Source organism: Medicago truncatula, chromosome 3 (assembly GCF_003473485.1).
Source record: "Medicago truncatula cultivar Jemalong A17 chromosome 3, MtrunA17r5.0-ANR, whole genome shotgun sequence".
In the NCBI taxonomy this organism is placed as follows: domain Eukaryota; kingdom Viridiplantae; phylum Streptophyta; class Magnoliopsida; order Fabales; family Fabaceae; genus Medicago; species Medicago truncatula.
In genome coordinates, this window is record NC_053044.1 from 46811148 (window position 1) to 46838997 (window position 27850).

General features: G+C 31.3%; 3 protein-coding genes across 3 annotated transcripts; 2 read left to right on the plus strand and 1 right to left on the minus strand.

Moving 5' to 3' along the window:
• Nucleotides 1–662: 662 nt before the first annotated feature.
• On the minus strand, nt 663–3403 carry LOC11443495 (uncharacterized). The gene is made up of 3 exons (XM_003602443.3): nt 3194–3403; nt 2142–2378; nt 663–969 (listed from the first exon to the last, which is right to left on the minus strand). The coding sequence occupies exons 1-3, from the start codon at nt 3209–3211 to the stop codon at nt 922–924; spliced, it is 303 nt and encodes a 100-aa protein (XP_003602491.1). The 5' UTR covers nt 3212–3403; the 3' UTR covers nt 663–921.
• Nucleotides 3404–5201: 1798 nt separating this feature from the next.
• LOC120579619 (putative F-box/FBD/LRR-repeat protein At3g49030) lies at nt 5202–11535 on the plus strand. Its single transcript, XM_039832099.1, has 3 exons — nt 5202–5208; nt 10752–10876; nt 10960–11535. Exons 1-3 carry the CDS (start codon nt 5202–5204, stop codon nt 11317–11319), a joined length of 492 nt encoding a protein of 163 aa, XP_039688033.1. The 3' UTR covers nt 11320–11535.
• A 10101-nt stretch (nt 11536–21636) lies between these two features.
• LOC11444240 (ABC transporter F family member 5) lies at nt 21637–27239 on the plus strand. The gene is made up of 9 exons (XM_003602447.4): nt 21637–22659; nt 23149–23490; nt 23831–23971; nt 24052–24231; nt 24340–24495; nt 25303–25404; nt 25494–25622; nt 26749–26853; nt 26948–27239. Exons 1-9 carry the CDS (start codon nt 21808–21810, stop codon nt 27041–27043), a joined length of 2103 nt encoding a protein of 700 aa, XP_003602495.1. The 5' UTR covers nt 21637–21807; the 3' UTR covers nt 27044–27239.
• Nucleotides 27240–27850: the final 611 nt, after the last annotated feature.

Sequence of the window (27850 nt, forward strand, 5' to 3'; positions counted from 1 at the left end):
ACGGCACAAAAATGGTGGTCTGTAGAATGAAGATGAAATACTTATGATATGTTGCAGAATGAAGACGGTGTGTAGATTAGTGACCAAAATAAGTTGGAAAAAATCGTAACAAGGCTGGATAGTTGAGCCATTTGTCTTCAAGGCTGGTTTTACACAATTGACAGGGGAAAGAAATGGATATTCTAAAGTTGGATGTGTCAAATCATGAGATTCATGTGGTGGTTAAACATATGGGAGCTTTTAAGGCCCCAGAAAGGATAGCTTTCAAGCAATTTTCTACCAAAGTCGGTGAAAGCATATTGGATAACTTTTGGGACCCGTATCGAATTAAATCTCTCCATGAGACTTTAATTACGTTGATCCCTAAAGTTGATCCGAAAAGAATAATCATCATAAAACAAGATTTCTCACTCCAAATTGAATAACTAATCGAGGAACAAAGTGAAAAGGATTCCATTGTAACCTGTAAGCAGTTCTTTCATGAATTCCCTCTTCGCCATGGTTTGGAGTTGGTTAAGTTTTCTTAGTCGTAGGCAACATTTACATTTCCATGTTTCACCATTTTGTTTTTTGATAACTGTTTTACCATCTTTAACTCTAAATAGAAACTCACATTTCAACAAGGAATAACATAGAATTTATAAAAAAGAACATAGATCATGTCAATAAGAAAACAGGTAATCCTAATTTATAACTGAAGAATTGGGTTTCAAGGAACATTATTTTCTGAAAAAACAACAGAAATTAATATAATCGGGCACAAAAGCATAATTATACTAATCAACTAAATATCTTTAGAAGACAAAAGAAAGATTGTACATAATTTTTCTAAAACAATAACTAGGGGAAATTAATATATCCAAGGCAAAAGCATAATTCTACTAATCAGCAATCCAAAAAAAATGTTGTATTCCTTGAACATCAGGCTTTAATGCAACAGTTGAAGTAGCTCATGAAGCTCCTCCTTCTCTGTAAAAAGAGAGAAATTCAGTTAAGAAAACAATATTTCAGGCACCACAAATATCCAATATTTTTTAGACCAAGAGAGTGAAAATTTCAAAAAGAAACATTAAATAGAAGTTATACAGTACTTGTATATGCAACAGCTCTTAATTCCAGTGAAGATTTTAAAATATTATAATCCCACCAATTGCCATGTTTTATGGCTCTCTCTTACGAATGAATTGAAGTGATTGCCCCAATTATCCAATGCATGTGCAGCAACTAAAATTGTATGTTGTTGCCTTGGTATATATGATATAATACTAACATCCTTCAACCTAACCACCGCCTTTGCTAAAAAATGAGCAAGTGAAGGGTCCTACAACAATTCTATATGATGGATAATATAAACATAATCCCGGAGTATATGCTTTTTCTTTCATTGGATTTTATTCAGGAATTCTCTTTTGATAGAAAAAACATAGTTCAACTACCAGCTTTGGCCAATGAAGCACATGACAGGTAGTTTTATTTTTTTGACAAAAGCATATGACAACTACTGAACTAGTCATTAACCAACAAGCCCTAACCTTAGTTTGGTGGCACTGTTTTTTTAATCCTACTGCTACCAGAACCATCTTTCCATGAGGTGTCCTAATGGGTTGTATTTATCTCTCTATGTTTCCATCTTTTTTTTTTTCAAAAGTAGTTTCCACCAAACCATGTTCAACATCATTATACAAGTATATTTATATGTTAGTGGAGCGGTCTATACTTGTTAAAAAACTAGTAGTGGATATCTATGTGCATTGATTTTATGAATGCAAAAATCAAATGAAAAAAAAAAATGCACAAATCACATTGCAAGAACCACAAATATCAGCCATATTAGTCATTCTCAAGAACTAATGTCTATCCCCAAGGGGAAACATTTTGACATTCACAATTGTTAAGGATTTTCGCATTTTCAAGGACTCGTGCCATTAGACAAAACAATTTTAGATTACCATGTACACCTGGACAATCAAAGAATCTAAAGAAAAAATTGTTATACTGTTAGTGATTTCCTATCATCCATGAGGAATTTTCCCCTGTGAACTCGGGCCACTGTTCAACTACTATAGTAAATAACGATGTTGACAACCCATTATTGAGCTATACAGATAAATTAAGAATAACAAAGTTGAGCAGAATCTTACCACTGCAGAATTGGTTTTGTGGTAGTGAGGATGCTGGGGCTCGCTGTGATCGGCCTTTACGTTCTTCTGAGTAGGAGCCGCAAACTCCTCCTCATTGCCAAGACTTGCTCTTGAAGCATTGGTCTTGTTCTGTTTTCGCATTTCCCTAATTTTCGAAAAATCCATGGAATAGTCCGGCAATGGGCCCTTCTGATCCCATTCGCCAAACTGTGGCACCGATAGCCAAGGGGCGATTTTCTGCATTGAAAAGATTAATAAGTTAGAATACCGATCATCATAATAGGTGCAGTATTTCACATTACAATATGAAAGTAAATTGTTAATTGCAATAATTGCATTCTTCATAATAAATTCCGATGAATCTAATCAGTAAATAACATGTTTTACACTTTTATGAGTTTGATTACACTATACTTTTAATATAGTTCATCCGTTTCAAAATATAAGCAAAAATAACTTCTTATGTTTATTCAATTAACGATGTATTATGGACCAAATACATCATTAATTGAATGAACCTAACAAGTTAGTTTTGCTTATATTTAGAAACGGATGGAGTATTTGTTTCCTTAACCGGTGCAATCAGACACTTGTTAGCATTAAACCAGAAGAACCATTACAAGCAGAGGCGATTTTATATATATATATATATATATATATATATTTTATTTTAACAAAAGACTCAAATTCAAGTTAAAAATATACCTACTGTGAAAAGTAATGGAAAAAAATAACAAATAAAATTAGGCAACTGATTAATTGCAGAATAATCACGTTTCAAAAGTTTGAATACAAAAGAATTCGACAAATTAAATTGAAGAGAGCGAGATTAGATTGATAAATTAGGTTGAGAATGAAATAAAATACAAGACTCTGTTTTCTCTGTTGAATTACATAAGTTTAAAGGAATCGAAGCTTGCGATTCAGACGGAGGTGAATTGTAACCTAACACAGAAACATGAATTACAAGCAAAAAGTAAAATCAGGAAATTTTGTAACAACCAAAAAACGAAAGCATATAGGTAAGAGTGAGCGAGAACGAGGAACTTTACCTCTTTATTTTGCTCCATAAGTGATTTCAGGTTTTTCAGAGTTGAGAGGTATGTATGTGATTTTCTTAAGAAGAGGTGTTCTGGTTTATACAATTATATAGGCACGACTGTTTCAGCGTGTATGAATCAATAAATGAATTTTTATTTTTGCTAAGGTAACCTTTTTGAGTTTTGTAAAAGGGTAAATTATTCCTTTATACAAATTCAATAGATTTTTTCCAAAATATTAAGTTCTTTTTCACGCGCAAAGGCTGCTATTACTTACTCATGTTTGCCTGCTTGGTAGTTGGTACTGGTACCTGGCAGTTGTAATTATTTATTTTGAGATTTAATAATGTACAGATGCAATGTAAAATATATTATCCATAAATAATTTTTTTTTTTTAGAGGACATAAATAATACTATTATGAACTTTGAAAGTAACCTTTTGTCAAAAAAAAAAAAAAAACTATAAAATGGTATTACGGTGTGATTTAATTGGATATATATGTAAAAAAGTTTAACAGTTAATACATATATGAATTAATCTCTTTGTTTTATAATTTTAAAAAATATGTACTCCCTCCGTCTTAGATTAAGTGTTGTATCTGAGTGTCTCCGTGAACTTAACTCGGTTGATAAAGATAATACATATTATATACAAGGTCCGGGGTTCGAACCCTGATCGCCGTAAAAAAAAAGTGTCGTATGTGAGTCGTGTGCAATTCTTAAAGAAAATAATTAGTTAAATAAACTTTAATGGTAAAATCAATATTATTTATTAAAATATTTTTATTAATTATAATTAACAGAGTTGTTATGCGAAGTGAAATTTAATAAGTAAGAGTATTTAAATAAAAATATTAATAGATAATATATTAAATATTGTAAAAGGATGATTATTTTGAGACAAAGAAAAAATGTAAAAATGACACTTTTTTTAGTAAATAAAAGTGACATTTATTATGAGAGAAATGGAGAAAAAAATGTAAAAGTAACATTAATATCTATTTTTTTAGGGGTAAATAAATAAAGTATTTTTTTAGAGGAATATTTATTTTTTGTTAATATTATTTTACAGGTATTATTATCGCTTTTATTTCCGTGTTGTTGTGGTACCCGCCTGACTTTTGCCTTTCGTTTTCTAGCTGTCTTCCCTGCACGAGACATTCCCTTATTTGCCCCTCACAGTGCCAGCTAACTATTACCAGTACTACCTTCTTTTCTTTGCCTCATCGTTTCTTTCGTTCTTATCTTTGAGATGCAAGAATAATTGCTCAAATTTGATAAATTATTGCCACTTTTTTAGGATGAATGAATACGCTGAATGACGATCATAAATTTTATAAATTGAGTTGATTGGCATATTTGTTCAAAATTACTAAATTAATAATGATAAAGCCGTGACAAATATTTCTATTAAAAAGGCAAATTCTTCGAGTAAATAGTCATTTTCCCCCCTTAAATTGTAGGTTTCGTCAATTATTCTCCTGAAATTAACAAAACTTCAATTACCCCCTGAAATTGCATAACGTTAATCAATTTACCCCCTCCGTCAAATTTTTCTGTTAACTGTTTACGGTTATGATCAAATATTCCCCTGAAATTTTGCACTTATGTGCAAAATGCCCCCTAAATTTTAAAAATTTATATTTTTTTATCCTTGACTCAAAAAGATATTAAAGACAAACAAATTAACAATTATTGATCATATAAATATGTATGGAATGTATGTTTATGCAGCTATTGGTCATATAAATCTTGGATAATGATAAATAGTACGGGACGGTGAGCACAAAAATTAACGAAAGTAGTTATTGTTTGTCATTCAGCCATGTATTCCGTAAATTGGTTGTTTTCAATACTTCTCATGTTATAATTGCCAAGCTTTTTATTAGCCATTACCTATGATTTCCGTCAAAGCATATTATATCAGTTTTTTATTTCATAAAAATTGGACAAGTTGGGCATTCGTCTATTTCCGTATGTGCATTTTTTTGTACCATATAGCATTGCTGATAAATCTTTATGGAAGGTATGTTACTCTCATGTGTTTTAAATATATACATATATAGAAGACTTTTTTTTACAAAAGTTGGTAATTATGTTAGAATATGCAGTCATAAAGTACACAAGTCTTTGATAATTGTGTGTCCATAAAGAAAATTCATAGGTTAATATCTGCTGAAGGAAGAAGAAACAAGGCTTGTTGATAAATATGAAATATGAATGAAAAGGTTGCACATGACAAAACCATGATTTTTTTGGCATAAATTCATTCATTTTCTTGTGAATAGAATTTTTATGACAATAGGTACAATATACTACATGATTTTTTGTAAGAAAAAAAATCTAAATTTTTAAGTTTAGGGGGCATTTTGCACATAAGTGCAAAATTTCAGGCGATATTTGATCATAACCGTAAACCATTAACAGAAAAATCTAACGGATGGGTAAATTGATTAATGTTATGCAATTTTAAGAGGGTAATTAAAGTTTTGTTAATTTTAGAAGAGAGTAATTGACGAAACTTACAATTTCAAGATGAAATTGACTATTTACTCCAAATTCTTCCTTTCCTAAAAAAATATAAATTCCTAAATCGGAGGCTCACTGTCCTTGCAAAACAATAGAGGTCCCGTGTAAGGAAAGCTCATTTATGGAGAATCTTACTTACTGTATATTTAACAATCAGATGTATCAGTACATTTAGATTTCAAATTAGGTAAATATTTAAATGCCTTTTCTTTCAAAGAAAATCTATTATTGAAAAATTATAATAAACTAAATATTATTTATTAAAAGTTTTAGCAATTTTTTTATTATTCATGAATCATAATAGTGAATATGGAATAATTTTTTTAAAAAAGAAGAATAGTGAATATTGAATATTGTTTATTAGTTAAAAATTAGTATAATGTTGGTAAACAATGAAATAATGTTTTTTTTATATCAAATTGTCTTTGCTAAAATACAAAAAAAAAAAAAACAAATAGTTATTTAATTCATAAAAATTATCGTCAAATAATTGGTTTAAGAAACAAATGTTCAAAAACCATTCAATTTGCAAACATATTGTAGAAGCTCCCTTATTTATGATTTATTTTTTTCTTTAATTTCTTTGACGGTATTCACTTACAAGATTTTATGAACCATTCCTTGCAACAAATAGAAAATTCAGTCAGCTACAACCTTAACAACCAGTTTATAACAGGATCCCATTAGGGATCACCGTAAACTTATGATATATATTACTTGGTATATGTTTACCTCTTCTAAGGAGATGTATTATTTTGTATATGTTTACCTCTTCCGATATATCTTTTTAAGCAAAAGACAAATCATATATTAAAGAAAGAAAGACAAAGTACAAAGAGAGGGGGGACATTGACAAAAACCCTAAAAAAACATAAAAAGAAAAAAGAAAGATCAACTCTTCAGCTGAAAACCCTTGGAAGTATTTACCCTAAGCCCAATTGATACTTTCACCCAATTGCTTTTGATGTTTCTTCTTTTTCCTTGGCACCTCTAATTGAAAATGTTGGTTAGGATTTTCATCATTTTCAATTGGAACAATCTCACCCATGTTAGCCCAAAAAAAAAAAAAAAACTCAAGGTTTCATATTTTAATTTTTTCTGTCTATTTGCTACTTGACCTCCTTGCTTTTATCATGACAACACAAATTACTACAACTAACAATTAATCTTTGTTATACACCCATCGATTTCAGACATAAAACTTAATTAAGAAAAAATCCTGGACATAAAGTTGTCTCTTTACCTTAGTTGCAAAGTGAAAAAATATCAAAAGCTTCATTGACGATTGTTCATCCAAAGCTTCTTAATCTTCTTTCTTCTTTCCAGTTTCGTTCAACATGCTAAGTCCAAAGCTGGAAATCGAAAGCTTCACTCACTAATGTACATAATATTCATAATCTTCTTTCTTGTTTCCCTTAGATGAAAATCGAAATCTTCATTCACTAGTGTTCATCCAAAGCTTCATTGACGAGTGTCCTGCTTCAGCTCATAAACATTTTGAAAGCTTACCTCCTTGAGAAGAACGCAGAATCCGCCAGATCTGGAACAAAATCATCGTTTTTAGTCAAAGAATATAGTGTTTGAGATTTGTTGGACTTGATCTCTATCTTAGATTAATTATCTGGTCCATAACTATTTCACCAACTCATAAGATTTGCTTTTCAAATTCTTTTAGGTATTTAAACATGTCGTGCATCTATGTGACTTTTTGGACTTCATCTCTCTTAGATTGATTTCATAGATCCTTTAACTATTTCAATTATTGATTTTCAAATTTTTTAAATTTTCGAACTTGATCTCTCAATTAAATGACAACAATTTGTATCTTTGCTATAAAGAAAATAGAAAATGTGAGCTAAATTCCTGCAGATTATGTTGAAGATGATTTCATCCGAAATTTGTGGTTCAGAACACAAAGCCCAACACAATATGCAAAGGCACATGATTTGTTACGAACAAAAACCAGTAAATCAAACAAATGTAAAATTGTTATTTAATCATTCGGTGGGTTCACTTTTTTGTTTCACAATACCCATCAATAAGTTAAAGTCATTTTCAGGTAAAAGATCTTAGTCATCCGAATTAAAAACTAATAAATTCATGGCTGTAAGAATTTCCCTTTCCCATGCTAAATCCCACCAGAAAGTCAATATCTCGTTGGACTACCGTATTAATGGATGAAACAATAAGGGAGGTTGTTTTGCTAAATCTTTGCTCCTTTAATATGTGGGACTAAAATTTCAAAGGTTTTGCTAACGAAAAGATTCCAAATGAAAAAATATTTACTCAAATATATTGATTTAAAAAAATAAATATTTTAATTTTCAATTTATTAAATGCACACATTTTCATAAATTAAGTTAAAATAGGGGATCAAAACTAAATTACATTTAAGAAAAAAAAACAATTATTTTGAGACGGATTTTTTTTAGCACAAAGGCAGGAAAAACCCGTCGCACCCAGTTTGCGTTCGTCAGGCTTCACTGGTCTACCCATTTCTTAAAACCCGGTTTTCTCTAAATTAGACCAACTTCATTTCACACTGAGACTGGAAAAATGGAAAAAGACTCGTTTAGATCTGAAGAATAAATAAAGCTTCTAAATCAACTGGCAAAATTCCGAAATTGTTAAGCCGGATGCTATGATCGAGGTTTGAACCCCAATACCTTCACTTGTGTGTGGGTTTATAATGGTTTCGACATTTCGTATATACCAAAAAAAAATAAAGCTTGTAAATAAAAGAGAGACGAAATTTCTTTCGACTTGAAGTTGGGTGTTTGCAACATCATCCTTAATCAACCTTGTGAGTTTAATTAACCTTCTTTTAATTACTATTCCATTATTCATAATATGTATTTTTTTCATTTCATTAATTTCATGATGTATTTTTCTACAATAATGCGAGTAGCCATTGCACGTGTTTCTTTCATTCCAATTATCAGTTTCTTATATTATGGAGTGGGAAATGATGAGAGGGTTTATTTTATTTAATTTTTCTGAATTAAGGAATAACTAGATAATTAGTTATTATTTATCAAAACATACTTTAAGTGGATTCAAGTGGTTCATGAGCTCCCACCAGGAAGTAACGTTTGAGAGAATCCAAGTTCGATTTATATCGAATCAATTTTTGTTCATATTTTACTTACCTTAAGCCGAACTCCGGATTACTAGGGTCAATTTCCCAGGAACTCGAGGGTTAAACGCCAAAAACACATACTCTAAATATGGTGAGGCCTAGATTACCCTCTCTTGTTACCTTTTCAAGATATCAACCAATCAAAATGTAATATACAAATGTAACATTAAATGTCAAATAAATGAGTCAATTTTTCTATAAAAAATCAATTTTCATAAGGTAACTTTTAATTATTATTTAATTATATTTAGGTATACAATCTTAATTAATTTACACTATAGGGCTTGTAACAATATAATGATTTGAATAAAATAAATTCCAAAATTAAATTTAATAATCAATATTGTACCAAAAATAAAATTAATAATCAACACATTGAAGATCCATTTATCTTAATCAGACGCAAAATATGTATGATAAAATACAATTTTATATAATCTCAAACAACTCAATCAAACTCAAAACCCAAATAAAAATGGAAGCATCATTGGAATTCATGCCAAAGTTGAAAGTCATCATTGTCGCATTATAAGTGTGAAACGGTTGCAATCAAGTCACGATAGTAGTGAGAAAGAAACGAAATTGAAAAATCAAATCAAGTCACAATACCTTATGGGATTATGGAAACAACACCGATTCTTACAATGTCTGGAATCGAAAGGACGACAACGATTCTCATGATAATTGAAAACGACGACAATTCTGGAACGAGATAATTGAACAATCAAGATGGGAAAAAGAATGAAGTAGAAATTGCACGTTATGTGTGTTCTAGGTTTTGGAAATGGAACAAAATTTATGAACGTATATGGGGTGTGTTTGGTAAAAATAAGCTATAAGCTAGCTGAAAGCTGAAAAACTAGCTTATAGTTGATAGCTTATAGCTGAAAAGTATAAAATGACATAAAAGGACATGTTTATATATATATATATATATATATATATATATATATATATATATATATATATATATATACACACACACAGAGACATTTTTTCTAATGTATTTATTTTTTAATATTTTAATTTATGGTTAACTATGTTTTGGATCCCTATAAATATTCAAACTTTTGGTTTTAGTCTTCAATAAAATTTCACCGACAATTTTGATCTTTTTTTTTTTTTTGTACAAAAGAGGGAAAAAGCTCATTGATCTCTACTTTTATGAATCCCAAAAATAAGAGGAAGGTGGAAGAAAAATGTAAGCAATAATATATAAGATTTTACAACGTAGCGTGGGCTAGTTATAGTTAAATATAAAGCATTTTTTTTAAGAAATATATATAAAGCGTTCATTAAAAATAAAATAAAGCATGATATTTTTTTTCAAAGGAGAAAACGTGGCAGTTGTTTTATTAAAAAATAAGCTATGAACTTGGCCGTTATTTTTTAAGCCATGAACATGTTGTTTTATTAAAAAAATAATTAAATTAAATTAATAGGGTTAAAATTGGAAGAAAATATAAAAAACTACCGGCTATAAGCTCAAAAGCTACTTGAAATAGCTTCTCAAAAAAAGCTATAAGCTAGTGAAAAAAACTTTTTACCAAACACAACTTATTATATCGAAACAAGCTTATAAGCTAGCTTATTTGTGTTACCAAACACAACCATGATGGGTTGAATTTGGTGTGAAATTTTAATTGTTACAAGCCTATAGTGTAAATTAATTAAGATTGTATACATAAATATAATTAAATAAAAATTAAAAGTTACCTTATTAAAATTGATTTTTTTATAGAAAAAATTGACTCATTTATTTGACATTTAATGTTACATTTGTATATTACATTTTGATTGATTAATATCTTGAAGGAGGTAAATATCCCCTAATCAAGATAGTGTAATATAGAAAAAACCTCTAAATATTCATGTGTAATTTAGTTGTGATGTTTATGCAGTACAAATTTGGTGTATCAATTGGATTTCTTATATTGGGAAACTTCACTCTATCAACTATAATTGGCGTTTGTTAGTACAAGTGCTCAATCCTTGCCCTAACCTTCAAAATGTTGAGCTTAGTCAGGTTTGTTAAGTTTAGGATCACGTCAGATTTATTTTTTCTTAACATGCCTTTTTGATTTGATTTGATTTTATCTATATTAATAGGGCACCGCTGTCGGTGATGGGATAAGAGACATTGACCAGGAAAATTGGGTAGACCCTGCATCTGTTCCGCGGTGCATTTCATTACACCTTAAAACTTGCACACTTTGGTACTTCAGAGGCCAACATGGTGAGGTTCAGTTAGCAACATACATTCTTAATAATGCAAGAGTTTTGCAAACTATGAAAATTTGTTGCTGTGATAGCCTCAAAAAAGAAAGAGAAGTATCCTTATATGCTCAAAGGCCTCTCCTACATGTGAACTTATTTTTCATGTGTTCAAGTGACATTAGAAGGAGTCCCTCTCTGATTAACTTCGACAATTCAACTACTAGATTTGTTGGTTTGAATTGTGAACCTTGATGATCACAAACTCTATCTTGTTGCATAGGTTATGGAAATATTATACTTAAATTTGTAGACCTGTTTTATAAATTGTTTATGACTTCAATAAAATCCTTGTTTGTCCATTTTTCAATAGTTACGTTGTTGTATGCTAAATTCATATTCTATGTATGCTCAGTGCAGAAGAGTGAATATTGTACATTAGTGTTTCTCATGTGCTAATTTATGATTTAATGGATGACCTCTTTGACGCAAAAGCATGGACAGAGATTATATTAGTAGTTGATTTCTCAAAGTAATCGGTGTAAATTAGTATTAGGAGGTAAATTAGTAGTTTATTTCTCAAGGGGAATGATTGTGTACTGCCTAATAACTACTGAAAGTAACAAGATAAAATTTCAGAACACGAGAGAATTACCTGCTGAAGCACAATTAAAGAGGTTACGGTGACTTCTGCTCTGTGATGGTTTATAGTTTCAAATTTCAAGAGGATAACATTTCTTTTGCTAACACTTGAGATTTTTTATATTGCATGTTTGCACTGTCATGTTTCCTCTTCAAACAATTTCGTGAAAAATAAAAGCTGTAAATGTCAAGCTCACTTGAACTTGGCCAAATATCTTATTCTAACTGTTACTGTTTAACATGCAATTCTATAAAGCTGCTACTATTGTCATTGGAGGAAAACTTGCAGTACTCTAACATGTCATGTCCTTTCGAAGGTGATGTTGTATTTTTTTAATAGTGTTATTTGTTGTGTATTGATATTCAAGCTGTGATTTACCTCGAAGTATTTGAGCCATGATTGTGTTAGTTAAACATAGAGTGGAAATTACCACATTTGATCTTTGCTTTATGTATTATTGCTCACTTGTTGGCAACTGAAGAAGTAGTTAACAATATGACATAAATATACATGATTTTGAAAGCTAACAATATGCTGTAACTTTTTTAGAATTAAGTTAAATTAAATAGTTCACCAATTATTCATTTCAGGCCTTTTTCCTGGCTCTTTGCTTCAAACAGCTAAAATTTTCGTCAGTTGTTGATAAGTTTTTCTGTCAAGTTAGTAAGTTGATGATGAAATGAAATCTCCCTTCTCCATTGCTCTATTTTTATAGCCGCTAAATTATTACTTTGCTTGTTGCCATTATTATATTAGAAATGCTTGATGTTGGTAGAAAATCAGGACAATTTTTCTGATGATAATGTTGATGTTTTAGAAACAAAGGATGTGTTATGAGTTGTGACAATGGTCAAAAGATTGGTTATAATGATATAGCAAACAACTTGTTGAAATATGACTCATATATAAAAGACATTAAAGAAGGCAAAGGGCGGTAATTTTGCAACACTAAATAGTAGTTGTAGTACTATATATATTGCATGTAATACTGAAACCTTAATTCTCATCACATTAATACAAACGAAACTAAAACTGCTGTATAGTTGCAGAGGTAGATATCATTGGCCAAACTACGTTAACAAATATCATGTGTTCATTGTCTTTACTTTAGTTTCCTATTATTCTTCTACTAGTTGTTGTTCTAACACAACTTGATAATAGGTTTGTTTGACATTGAATTATTTAGGATTCAGTTTCTTGATTATAAATAAAGTTGAGTAAGTTAACTTGTCGTTTGATTTCCTAAGTTTGCATTCTTGTGCTTCACAATAACTAAATCTTATCCTATTAAGTGGGGTCAATATGAATCAAACGATGTCATAATATTCTATCAAAAACTATGTCAGAAAGACAATTAGGATCCCTGGAAAAAAAGTTAAGAGTATGTTTGTGAGGGGATTTTGGACAATTAGGATCCCTGAAAAAAAAAGTTTAAGGTTCATGTATTTTTTCTTGATAGAAGAAAATTTTTGATTTTGTGTGAGGGAGATGAATAAGGGTGAGAATTGGGTGCACGTGACTTTTAATGTGATGTTTTAATCTCAACTGTGCATTTTTTATTTAATGGTTGAGATCTATTCTCATCATTCTCACATAAGATGGACAAAGGTAATTGGATAGTAGAAAATGTCAAAGATTGGGTGGACCCAATATTTGTTCCACAATGCTTTCCATCACAACTTAAAACTTGTGAACTTTTAGGGCAAGACGGTGAGCTTTTATTGGCAATATATATTGTGAAGAATGCAAGAGTTTTGCAACCATGGAAATCTATTGCAGTGACGAACTCAAACTAGAAAGAGAATTGTCCTTATGTCCAAGGGCCTCTCCTACATGTGAAGTTATTATTCAACACCTATTTAAGTAGTACTTCTATATACTTCTACTGTGAACCTTGATGGTCATGAACATTGTCTTAGTCCACAAGTTAAGGAAAGTTATCCTTAAACTTGTAGAGCTGTTATTTTAACTTGTTCATGACTTCAACTAAATCTATGTTATCCATTTTTTAGTTAGTTGTGCGCTAAATTATGATTCAATGCATGACCGCATGGTAGGAGAGTGAAAGTTGTACATTTGTGTTTCTCATGTGCTAAATTTAATTTGATGCATGACCTCTTTGACGCAAAAGCATGGACATGGACATAGACTAAACAAGTAGTTGAGTTTTCAAAGGAATTGGTGTAAATTAGGAGCTATATTTTAAAGACTACAGAACATAAACTAAGGGAATCATCATTAATAGGCCTAACTTAAACTCGAAATCAAAATAAATGGCAAGCATATAGGTGAATCTAGTAAGGTTGATGGCTTCTGTGCAGCTTGGATGCACTTATGGCGACTTTTGTTCCATGGTGGTTTCATGAAAGAAGTGATTATATCCAGATTACTAATGATACATGCTACACTGAATGTATGGAAACATTGAACTTGAGCACCAATTGCTCCTTTAATACTCAGTATACTTGTGAGGACTGAGAAATCACTTCTAATGAGTTAAAAAAAATGTTGAATTGAGAATGAGAAGGAAGTTTTTGAATTGTCTTAATGAGTCATTTGGGGAAGCTTGTTTAGTGTTTCACTTCAATTGTTCAACAACCAGTTTAAACTATGTAGGAGATGATTAATAGATTCAACTTTCAAGACATAAGGGATAACATTTTTATGCTCTTAAGCTTTCACCATTGCACATTTGCAATCATGTTACAACTTCATACACTCAAGCCAATGAAGCACGGACACGATACGAGTATCGGATACGACGCGTATCCGACACGGCGATACGGTTTTGATACGCATATAAAAAAATTATATATATATATATATATATATATATATTATTGTAGCTTAAGAAAATTAAAATAAAAAGACCACTTTAAACAATTCTTTTGACAAAAATTGAATGTGCGTTTTTAGAAAAAATATTTTCCGTAAAACCTAGAAGAAGAAAAAATAACACATATCTTAAACATTTATAATAAACTAGACTTTCCACCCGTGCTGCCGCACGGGTCATATACATTGTAGATATAGTAGACAAAAACAAATCTCAATGCATATCAAAGAGAATGAAATATGTGGTCCCAAATATATGCAGATGTTGGAATTCGAACCTCAGACACCACGCTTATTCACCAAAAAAATATTAATTTTTATCAATCGTGTGTTACTTCATTCTTTTGTTAAAATTATATGTCAATATTATATTATTGGTATGTTACTTCATATTTTTCTTCTTTTTTTTGAAAAAATGTTACTTCATTCTTTTGTAAAAATTATATGTTAATGTTATATTATGTACCTAAAAATAGTTCATTCTTAACCTCAACATGTAAAATGTTTTATTTAAATAATTTTCCTTTTATCAAATATTTGGCTTTTACCGTAAATGATACCCTTTAACTATTTGTTGAAATGTTTCTTCCACCTGTTTATATAGATTGCAAAATTCAGGTGCATTTTGTGGTAAATATTTAACAAAGAGAGTTCAGTTCTAATTTGGATGAAAAGTGTAATATTAACAAAAAAAATGTTGCTATAATCTTTCAAAACCCTTTTATTCCAATAGGGCGATTTGTTTTGTTGAAGAAATAGGGCGATTTGTTTTGAAGAAATAGGGGAAATAAATCGATGCCGATTTGCTTTGTTCATGAAAATAGGAGATTAGGTGTGAGCATTAGCGTTGTTCATGAAAATAGAAGATTAGGTGTGAGCATTAGGGTTAAAACGGTAAAATTATGCAACAGCGTTTAGGTTAAAATTAGGGCTCATGAAAATATGAGATTAGGTGTGAGCATTAGGGTTGTTCATGAAAATATAAGATTAGGTGTGAGCATTAGGGTTAAAACGGTAAAATTATGCAACAGGGTTTAGGTTAAAATTAGGGCTCATGAAAATATGAGATTAGGTGTGAGCATTAGGGTTGTTCATGAAAATATAAGATTAGGTGTGAGCATTAGGGTTAAAACGGTAAAATTATGCAATAGGATTTAGGTTAAAATTAGGGCTTACGGGTTACCTTTAATATATAAGAAGATAAGAAGATTAGGTGAGAGCAATAGGATTGTTCATGAAAATAGGAGATTAGGTGTGAACATTAGGGTTAAAACAGTAAAATTATGCAATAGGGTTTAGGTTAAAATTAGGGCTTACTTGTTAACTTTAATATATAAGAAGATTAGGAGAGAGCATTAGGATTGTTCATGAAAATAGGAGATTAGGTGTGAACATTAGGGTTAAAACAGTAAAATTATGCAATAGGGTTTAGGTTAAAATTAGGGCTTACATGTTAACTTTAATATATAAGAAGATTGTTCATGAAAATAGGAGATTAGGTGTGAACATTAGGGTTAAAACAGTAAAATTATGCAATAGGATTTAGGTTAAAATTAGGGCTTACTTGTTAACTTTAATATATAAGAAGATTAGGAGAGAGCATTAGGATTGTTCATGAAAATAGGAGATTAGGTGTGAACATTAGGGTTAAAACAGTAAAATTATGCAATAGGGTTTAGGTTAAAATTAGGGCTTACTTGTTAACTTTAATATATAAGAAGATTAGGAGAGAGCATTAGGATTGTTCATGAAAATAGGAGATTAGGTGTGAACATTAGGGTTAAAACAGTAAAATTATGCAATAGGGTTTAGGTTTAAATTAGGGCTTACATGTTAACTTTAATATATAAGAAGATTGTTCATGAAAATAGGAGATTATGTGTGAACATTAGGGTTAAAACAGTAAAATTATGCAATAGAGTTTAGGTTAAAATTAGGGCTTACTTGTTAACTTTAATATATAAGAAGATATAAAATGGAAATTGGATCCTTAAAAAAATGGAAACTCCAATCGCAGGTTAACTGTAAGAGTATTAGGATTGTTAGGAGGTTTTTTTAGTGAGGCAATTTGGTGTTTAGGTGCCTTATTATTTAGGCAATATTGTACTCTTTTTCCTCCTTGCGAGTTTAGTATGTCTTGTGCAAACCTTGCTTAATAATATTTGATGATTCAAAAAAAAAAAAAATTATCAATTGAAGAAAAGAAAAACGGCAATGAGTAATGGAATCATAGAAAAATGCACTATATCTATTAAATGAGAGAGAAGAGATAACTAAAAGAGAGAGGGGTAACTAAGGAGGAGAAAGTTTTTATTGGAAATCTAAATGAACTAGTTGTACCTAGGGGATCACCGGAAAAATCTGATTTTCCGATCATGTCGCCGCCGTGAAAGTCACCGGTCAACGGTGGTGGCCGGTGGTCAACGCCCGTGCACCACCACCTTTTATTTATTTATTTTATTTCAGAAATTAAAATGTTTTGGACTTTATAAAAAAATATGTTTGGGCTTAGACAAAAAGTTAGCATTGGGCTTAATTAAAAAAGGAAATTTGAATGTTATTACTTTTTGCACCAATTTATTAACAAAATAATTATGTAAAACAAACTTAAAAAATAAATAATACATTTTATTAAATGGATATCATCCATTAAAATTTAATAATGGATGAATTGGATGGACATAAAATCTAATGGATGGATTGGATGGTTTTTTTTTCAAAAAAAAAATGGTGGATTTTAATGGACTAATGGATTTTTTTGATCCATCCATTATGATCCAAATTCATATCCATCCAATCCATCCATTTTGCCACCCCTAGTTGTACCAGTGGCATCCGAGGCGTATCGACGATGTATCGCCGCGTATCGACAACGTATCAGAATTATTTTATTTTTTGAAAATAAATTGAATACTTTGTCGATATGTATGACGGAGTATCGGCATACCAAAACGTATCCGGATACGATACGGTAACTATTTTGAAGTATCCATGCTTCATAGACTCAAGCAAACAACTCGAGAAAATAGAAGCCACAAACACTAACCATCTCTATCTTGATGTTACATTTTTGTTCTTTGAATGTAAGTAGTAGTTCCTCTATCTTGCTGTTTCATAGTGCATTGAATTGAACTGTGCACATGTTAAGAAAAAATTGTCCTTAAAAATTGTCAACTACCTCCATTTGCTTATTAATGACAATTATCTAGACCCATGTTTATCAAATTGGAGTTTATAATAAATATCTCTGTTTAGCATTGATATCATGGAATGAGTTCCCTTGAGATTAGTCTTTAGCATACGAACTTGTAGTTTCAGTTGTGGTGATTTTGATTTGTATCAGTCATATTCAACTGATTTGATTTTGATCTAAGTTGGAAACTTGGAATCACCATCTTGAATTACATAAATTAAATTTCAAATAGCAACGTGGAAACAAAATTATCCACGGATCTATCGTTGATATAAAAAAAGTCGCAAAAAAAAAAGTCTCTTGCTAGATTGTAAAGTGACACGTGGACCGAAGAGGGTGATGCAAGCCACCCAAAACTAAACATACTCGTGTCGTAAAAAGAGTGGGCCTTGTAGTGCTAGTTCTGACCACACAAAACTCATACTACTCTACAAGGATTGTTATCCGTAGCCGATACCCGATAGGTTGATTTTGATATTTTCGGATTTGTTGTGGCTACAAGAAACCCCATTTATTCGATGTTTCCATAACTTTAATTTAATTTGAAATATCTACTGCTTTCATCAGTCATTATTATAAATGAAAACTGTCTTTTTAGATTCATTAAATAAATGATATATATGATCTAACTAAAAAGTGAATTTTTGCTTGTTATAATGAACGGAGGGAGTATGTTTTTTGGGTTGAAATTTCTACAATGATATATATTTTTCAAATCTAATTTCTACGATGATATTACAGAGAGTATCAAATTCCACTATTTTCGCTTAAATCTACTTTTAGTCTCATATATTCAAAAAAATTGAAATTTTGTTCCTTCTATTTAAAAAATTGGTTTTTTTGCCCCTTACTTAATTTTTTCATAAATTTTTTTCTTTTCCATTTTGACAATGTGGATTATTTATGACATGGTGATGGTTATTATGCATATTTTTGTTAATATAAATATTAAGTGTGACCTATAAAGCGCTACCATATCATTTTCATGTCTATGTCGTTTATCTAAAACATCAAAGACATCATGAGTACTAGAAATTTCTCCCTTCAGCATTCGCTCAGAGAAGGCAATCAGCGTGCGGACTTTGTAACCAAGCTAGGAGTTTCGAATGATGACGAGTTGTCAATCCACTCTTCACCTCCAAAGGACCTGCTACCTCTGCTTAGGACGGATGAACTAGGAGTTGTTTTTATGAGGCGCTAGCCTCGTTTATTCTTATTTGTTTTTGTTTTTTTTTTGTTTTTTCTTTCTTTAGCCATGTAACCAAAAAAAATATATCATTAATAAATATACTCCTTCATAGAAAATGATCTAAGAATAAGACGAGTGTTCAAAAACCATAAAAGTTTAATAGTGAAAAAAAAATCAATTTTTAATATAGGAAACCAAAATCAATTTTATCAATAGCTATGTTATATTGTTTTCAAAACGTATAACATAGCTATTTTAATGATACTAACAATATAATAAATATAATATCTTTAGAAAAATATAATAAATATGATACAAAATTTTAATCTTTTTGAATGACACCAGCACAATAATATTTTTATAATAAAATTTGTTTAAAAGTATAATGAGAAGGAGAAAAAGCCAGCAAAAAATATCTCATTCTGTTTATATATAGATATATTTAGTCCCTTGTATCTTGCTTATGAGTCTCTTTTATAATACGTTAAAAAAATAAGTATATGATTATATAAAAGAAATTTTTTATTTTTATTTAAACATTATTTAAAATAGTTTAAGACAATATTAGCTATTATTTAGATACTTATTTTATGATTATTAAATTATTCAGGAGTAATAGAATGTGAGACACCAAATAAAAAAAAAGTGTCAAATTATTTTGGTAAAAGGATAATGAATTAATTTATATTTTTTGATCTCGTTTATTTTTAAAGTAAGATCCATTTAAAAGATGAATCCATGCATATGTTAGTTCATAAAAATAAAAAATAAAACCTAGTCACCACACTCTCTTCACCATTGGAAGAGAGGGGTAGTTTAAGATCATTTTTGTCTGGAATTATCACTTTAAATTACTCTTTCACCTCCTTCTAATTAAACAAACATTTTTTTATAGAAGTGATTTCCCTGTTTTGTCTATAATTTTATCGACTAAGTTCGCTGATGTTATATTGTTTATTGTTTTGATACGACATTTTAATTTTCTATCTTATTATTGCGTTCGTTCTGGTCAAATTGACGATTCTTCTTTATTTATTGTCCATTGCAAATTTAAGCAACGACTTTCGTATCTTTAGCCTTACAAATTCAAAGGTATGAATATCCTGAACACTTTTATTTTGTCACTAGGTAGGCATTATGTTGTTTTTTTTTTGTTCACAATCTCATCCTTTTCGGTTTTGTCAAATTTAAGATTTCTAATGTTTTTTATCAATCGATGTAATCTCCTCAACTTAAATGAATGAATATTGTTTTTAAGATGAGATGTGGTATAAAGTGTTGGTGGCTAAACATCGGGTGGAAGGTGGTAGGGTTAGAAAAGGGGGGTTATATGATGTTTGTTTGGTGAAAGGATCTTTGTGATATTGTTGAAGGTGAGGGCAATTTCACGATGGGGTGTGGTGCAGGGTAAGCAATGGTAAAAATACATCTTTTTGGTGTGATTCTTGGGTTGATGCTGGTGTTTTGTGGTCAAGATTTAGTCAAGTGTGATCCTTGGATAGATGATGGTGCATTTTAGTAAGATTTAGATGCCTGTGTTGAGTTATGTGTGGATTCTAGTGTTACTATAGCTGAAACAAGGCGGTTAGATGAGGAGGGTTGGAGGTGGAGAAGAAAACTTTTTGTGTAGGAAGAAAAGTTATCGAATAAGTGCTGATTTATAATGTTGTTTGGCAAGATAATGTTATAGACAGATGAATCTGAAAACATACCCCACAAATAGTTATTATGCGAACACATGTAAAAGTCATAACTAAATAATTTTTCATATTTCTTTTAAAAAAAAAAGGCTATATACCTCCCACGGTCTTTTAAGTTTTAATTGTTACCAATTAGTCCTTTAAGTTATTTTTTGTTACAAATTGGTCTTTAAGCCATGTAATATATATACTCTCATCCATATTTTTCGGTCAACTTAATTAAAAAGTGCTTATAGACCATTTAACATTAATATGGTAAATCCAAAAGTATTTATGACATCAAACATGATTACTTATACACATATTCTTCTTATTATTTTTGAATTCAAGCATAATTTTACAAATAAATATTTAATCAACAAAATTATAAATCGTAATCAGTCAATTTTGTTTTGTATCAAGACCGAATAACACACCTATGAACATTAGTTTTGAGAGTAGTGAATTTGGACAAATCAACTCATTAAACATCTACACAAATATTTTTTTGACTTAGTTTGATGAAATTAGAAAAATGGTGCAAATATTTTACGACTTAAATGACCAATTTATAATTTTTTTTATTGACAAAGTAAAAAACAAAAACCTACTTGTTGTTTTTTTTTAAGAAATGGCTTACTTGTTATAATCACGAGGATTTGTTATAATTATCTAACTTAGATACTGTTTTTGGTATTTTTCCAAACAAAAAAATATAAAATTTACTACTTGTTATAAAAATACCGGAAATGTTATTTAACATAGTAAATACTTTTCATTCCGTAGATGACCTATTTGAAAATGTGCAATTTTGACATAACTTACTTTGATCGTATTTTTATACTAATATACAAAGATAAATAATATTACATAAGATGTCGTTAGATTCGTCTCGATGAGTTTTTTCAAAATATTAAATTTTCATAATTTTTTCTAATATATTATTCAAGATATTTAAGTGTGTAATAAAATCTGTGTCAAATGTTATGGGACGGAGGGAAGTAGTATTTAGCATTTCCTTTATTCATTTATTATCATCGTTAATGAGACAAACTCGAATAAATTGCTGGAGCCGCAGAAAGTTTGCTCAATAACATTGGTGGGGTAGAGAAGCTTCGTCATCCTCGTTCTCTGCCTCACACTTCTTCCGGCTAAAACATTCTTCCATAACCGCCACAAAATCTTCCGATCATCTTCAAACACAATGGAATTAGCCTCAAAGCTCCACCACCTCGACCTCACCGGAGCATTCATTCTCGATTCTCGACGCCTTCCACGCACCCTATCCCACACTCATCTCATCGCCAAACCCAACACCTTTAACACTAAAACTAACCCCAATCGATTCTTCAGCTCAAAAAAACTCAATCATACTTCACGTTTATCCGCCGTCGCCGCGGTGGATGAAACTTCAGTAGAAGAAGATGATATTGAGTCACTTTTTACCGATACTTCAGCCGATGAACGACGCGGTAACAATAAACAATCTAACACCGGTGCTTCAAGCGTTTCGTCTGGTGTGAAGTTAGAAAATATTAGAAAAACTTACAAAGGTGTTACGGTTTTGAAAGAGGTTAATTGGGAAGTGAAAAAGGGTGAGAAAGTGGGTTTAGTTGGTGTAAATGGTGCGGGGAAGACAACACAGATGAGGATTATTGCGGGTTTGGAGGAACCGGATTCAGGGAATGTGATTAAAGCGAAACCGAATATGAAAATCGCGTTTTTGAGTCAGGAATTTGAGGTTTCGCAGAGTAGGACGGTGAGGGAGGAGTTTATGAGTGCTTTTAAAGAGGAAATGGAGGTTGCGGGGAAATTGGAGAAAGTGCAGAAGGCGCTTGAGGGTTCTGTTAACGATTTGGAGTTGATGGGGAGGCTTTTGGACGAGTTTGATTTGCTTCAGAGACGAGCTCAGGCTGTGAATTTGGATATCGTTGATTCGAAGATAAGTAAGTTGATGCCTGAGCTTGGTTTTGGTGTAGAGGATTCTGATAGGTTGGTTGCTTCTTTTAGTGGTGGATGGCAGATGAGGATGTGCCTTGGCAAGATTCTTCTTCAGGTATATTGCACAGCATGCTGATATTATAGTATATTGTGTATGTGTATAGGACTATGGATATGAAAGGCAGACACCGATCACAACACTGACACGTAGATACCAGCACTGATTTGAGAAAATTGTATAATTGAATGAAAGTACAATGGTACAATGTGCATGTGTCCGTGTTGAGTCTGTATTGGAGATTGGACAATTGCATGGTGATTCTAGTGTGTTCCCTTTTAGACAACTGGGTTTTACAGCAGAAAAAAAACATACAAATGATTATGGTTAGTAATTAGGAAGATAATCTTTACCAGTCCATTATTTTTAAATGATAAATCAATAAAGGGTACACCTTAGGCTGCACCTATGGTTAACCATAGGATGTAGTGCTGATATAACCAATGTTACTTTGGAATGTGTATATTGATGAATCGTTGATGTTGTTATGCTAGTTTGAATGTGAAAGTGTTGGTGATACGAATGACACTTTGTTTTCAATTTCAGGAACCGGATTTACTGTTGTTAGATGAGCCTACAAATCACCTTGATCTTGACACAATTGAGTGGCTTGAAGATTATCTTAACAGGCAGGATGTGCCGATGGTTATCATTTCTCACGACAGAGCTTTTCTTGATCAACTATGTACAAAAATTGTGGAAACTGACATGGGTGTATCCAGGACATTTGAGGGAAATTATTCTCAGTATATTCTTTCAAAGGCGACTTGGATTGAAACACAGTATGCTGCATGGGAGAAGCAGCAGAAAGAAATTGAACAAACAAGAGAGTTGATAAGCAGGTTAGGTGCTGGAGCAAGTTCTGGCCGTGCTTCGACTGCTGAGAAGGTATATGTGGTCAACTATTTAATTTAGATATAACCTTACTTGTACAAAATGTTAACAAGTCAAAAGTACTCATTAAATCGGTCAAGAACCAATTCTCCCAAAATCATAAGGATCAAGATTCATGAATTTATATATCTAGTGCTATGACGGCCATACGTCTAACAAAGTTTAAGTGACCTTAATATTAGTCACTTAAATAACTCAAATGCGGTAGTAGTGTTGATTACTGAAAAAGTTGTAAATTGCAATGCATCCTTCCATATTGTAAAAATTAACGTTTTGTTGTTCACTTCCTATTTTATTTGCTTAAAAGAATTTCCTTCTGTATATGTGACAACAGAAATTGGAAAGACTTCTTGGAGAGGAACTAGTAGAGAAGCCTTTTGAGCGGAAGCAAATGAAAATCAGGTTCCCTGTGCGTGGAAGCAGTGGAAGATCTGTTGTAACTGTTAGGAACTTGGATTTTGGCTTTGAGGATAAAGTGAGTTAGCATAATATTTTTATGTAAAAAGTAGTGTTAAAATGTTAAAGACATCATCTGATCATGTTTTTCTGTGCCAGAAACTTTTCAACAAGGCAAATCTTACAATTGAAAGGGGAGAAAAAATTGCCATTCTTGGTCCAAATGGATGTGGCAAGAGTACTTTACTAAAATTGATTATGGGTCTAGAGAAGCCAATCAGCGGTGAAGTTATCCTTGGGGAGCATAATATATTGCCTAACTATTTCGAGCAGAATCAGGTTCACTACTTTGACTGAGAAAATGCTAATTGGTGCCATCGGTTCCAATTCTTCATTTCAAAACTTTTATATTTTTAGTGCTGAGTGCTGACTTGATTTAGTCAACAGGCTGAGGCACTTGATCTGGAAAAGACGGTGCTTGAGACAGTAGAGGAAGCTGCAGAGGACTGGAGGAGTGACGATATTAAAGGACTTCTTGGGCGTTGTAATTTTAAATCTGATATGCTTGATCGTAAAGTTTCTCTATTGAGTGGTGGTGAGAAGGTAATTAATTGATTTCTAGATTTGTATTTTCTTTTTTCAGTTGACATTCAGTTAGCATTTGCGAACAAATGTAACATTCAAGTTCTAGCTTATTTCTATGATTGAATGGTTCATTTTTTCTACATCAAGTTTGTAATTCATTATGTAATTAGTTTTAACCGAGAATTGCTTCTTTACCCACAAATTAGATGATATTGCTGTTAAATGCCATAGACATTTTGAAAATATTTTTTGCTCTCCTTTGAAAGGTGGTTGTTTGTTGCTTGAGTAGTATCCTTTAAAATGACTGTCTTTAAAGAAATTTAAGAAACAGGAACTAAAATAGCTATGATGATGTTAAGAGGCATAGTCCAACCTCGAACATTGAGATGGTTGATTCTTTTTCAACTTGTTTTGGTAAATGTATTTGACAATTTTGGGAGATATCCATATACCTGCATTCTTTGGGCATTTCATGTATTGTGGAGTCAAGTATAATACACACACACAAATTCTTTAACTTCATTAGGCATGATTTATTCCTGAAAAAAAAGGGAAATGTGGTGCTATTAGGTTCTCACAATGGCAGGGTTTGGGGAAGGGTCAAACTCATTGTGTTATAAAGCTCCTCTGTTTTACCTCTCATCTCTCTCTCTCTCTCTACACACACACACACACACACACACAATTAAACTATTTATATGCTTCCATGGTACTCTTCGAATACAACAATAGCTTTGCTAGTTTTATTGAAATGTTCTTCCCTTTCTCACTAAATGCATATGATGCAACGCTGTTAGGGGTTTATATTGTTCCATGTTTTACTAGGCACGGCTGGCTTTTTGCAAATTCATGGTAAAACCATCAACTCTACTTGTTTTGGATGAACCAACAAATCACTTGGATATACCTTCTAAAGAAATGCTTGAGGTCCTTCTCATTTTTCTTCTTACCTTTATCTGTATTTAATGTTCACTGTCACCCATCAGCCTAATATTGATTTATAATTCTTCTACCAGGAGGCAATAACCGAGTACGAGGGCACTGTTATCACCGTATCTCATGATCGGTACTTTATAAAGCAGATAGTTAATAGAGTGATTGAAGTTAAAGATGGCACTGTACAGGATTATGCTGGAGATTACAATGTAAGTCAATCAATCCCCCCCTCCCCGTCGTTAGCTTTTTTGTGTCCCATTGATTGTTTAAATATACTTTTTTTGAAAGATGCAGAGTTGGTTGAAGCAGGTTAACTGGATATTATTCTTGATACAATTTGTTTTAGTCATCCATTGATCATTAGTATGACATGTGTTTTTAGTTGGATTCTTGGCGATATTTCAATTTCAATACCATCTAGATGCAAAGAATGATTTTGGATGCTTGACTTCCCTCAATCCTCAATTTTCTTAACTATCCGCTTTGCCCCCTTCTTGGTGATCTTGTTCATCACTAGTCTCATTTATAAAGTTTGAGTAAAACTTTAAAACTCTTTTTTCCCTCAGATTTCTTCACTTTATTTGGGTTCCAAATTATTAGTCCTTACCTGATATACTCTGTTTTAATTTGGTTCCTTTGTGATAGGAATTTAACATTTTCAACAGCATATCTGGAAAGTTAAATTGAGTTTTTTTTTCCCTTTCAAAAAGTAAAATATGGAGTAATAATGAAGTGAACAGTCTTGTGGATGCTTAGCTCAATTTGTTCAGTCTTTCATCTCATAAGTGGAAGGATATAGGAAGCAGTATAAAGTAAGTATAAGAATGATAGCGAATACGCCTGTTAGGGATCAAAAGGACAAAATAACTCAGATGATCAAAAGGACAAAATAACTTAGATTTGACACTTGAGAGGGTCAACAATAGTTTTTTATTTTTACTAAAATTAAGGGGCCAACTGTTGCTATTAAACTCTCTTAGTGGCAGGATTCAAGGACGGATGGGTCTATTGTGAGTTTATTGTAGATAACCTTATCTTGTATATTAGATGTTCATAATCTAAGTTGCGCTGGACATGTGTTTCATTTTTCGTCAAGGCTGTATGACAGTTATCTAATTTTGAGAGTATAATTTACCATGTTGATAGTAACTTCGTGATCATTTTCGGAAGCCATTTTTCATTGAATGATTCAACAGACATATTAAATGGTGATACTGTAAGGGAAAAATATCTATCCAGTTTTGTATATAATGAATATGAATGCAACATGATCAGCCAATGCATGTTTGTTTATTGTTATAGGGTTCTAACAAGTTTGAATCTGAAAATTTGCAGTATTATTTGGAGAAGAATCTTGATGCCAGGGAAAAAGAGCTTGAACGTCAGGCAGAGCTTGACGACAAAGCTCCTAAATTGAAAGCCAAATCCAAGATGTCAAAGGTAAACTTCTGTGAAACTCATGGATAAGGTGTTAAATAGTATTGAAGAGCTTTATGATAGATTATAAATTTTATTGATTTATTTGAAAAATCAGGCTGAGAAAGAAGCAAGGAAGAAGCAAAAGATGCAGGCCTTTCAGCAAGCAAAACAGAAGTCTAAAGGTGCAAAGAATTCAAAGAGATGGAATTAAATAATCCATTCCATTACACCATACATGAAGAGAACAATTTTAGATTTATTCACCAAATGAGGGGGATAGAAGGTGAAGTAGTGTATTGAGTTAGCTACTGCCTTTTGTATATATCATGTCTCAATGGACTAACTTTGAATATAATTGATGATTAGAATATAGAAGCTTGATTATAGCATTTGTGATTCCTGGTAAAGTTTGCAGTCTCAACAACAACTTGGTTTTCAGTCATTATTAAAAATACTGATTATCATGTGAATTTTTTAGTAATTAAACACATTAGCGTCTTAATGCTCTTTATTTGACCCATGAAATACGAGTAAGCAACTGACCCGGTTATACCAGTCGTTCTGTGCCACACATAAATATTGATTTTTTCAAGCCATTATAAATTATGCATTTTATTAGTTTTTTGAAGGATAACTCAATGTTTAGTTGTTAGATTGTTTTTGTCCAAATGACGTATTCTTCATATTAATTTCGTTCAACAGTAAAGATTCTTCTAAGCAACATTTTTTTTTTGACAAAAAATCTTCTAAACAACTTGAATATGTTCAAACATTATTTCAGAAAAAAAAAAAAAAACTTGAATATGTTCAAACATATTAATTAATTAAATTTGGGTTTCGCCAAATAGATGGAGCTTACACGATTTTATTTTTCCAAACGATAAATACACATAGGTAAGCTACTTGAATTGATTTAGACCCTGTTTGGATTAGCTTATTTTACAGCTTATGCAAATAAATGTCTTAATGTATTATTTATAAGCTTGTTAATGTAGTTTATGATAAAATTATTTATAAA

Bases quoted from the DNA above. Each gene is read 5' to 3' on its own strand.
- LOC120579619 (XM_039832099.1), top strand. The intron at 10,877-10,959 runs GTTTGTTAAGTT...CTATATTAATAG, and splicing joins AAAATGTTGAGCTTAGTCAG to GGCACCGCTGTCGGTGATGG.
- LOC11444240 (XM_003602447.4), top strand. From the start codon at position 21,808: ATGGAATTAGCCTCAAAGCTCCACCACCTCGACCTCACCGGAGCATTC. The intron at 23,972-24,051 runs GTGAGTTAGCAT...TTTCTGTGCCAG, and splicing joins ATTTTGGCTTTGAGGATAAA to AAACTTTTCAACAAGGCAAA. The intron at 25,623-26,748 runs GTAAGTCAATCA...GAAAATTTGCAG, and splicing joins ATTATGCTGGAGATTACAAT to TATTATTTGGAGAAGAATCT.
- LOC11443495 (XM_003602443.3), bottom strand. The intron at 970-2,141 runs GTAAGATTCTGC...CTCTTTTTACAG, and splicing joins ACAAAACCAATTCTGCAGTG to AGAAGGAGGAGCTTCATGAG.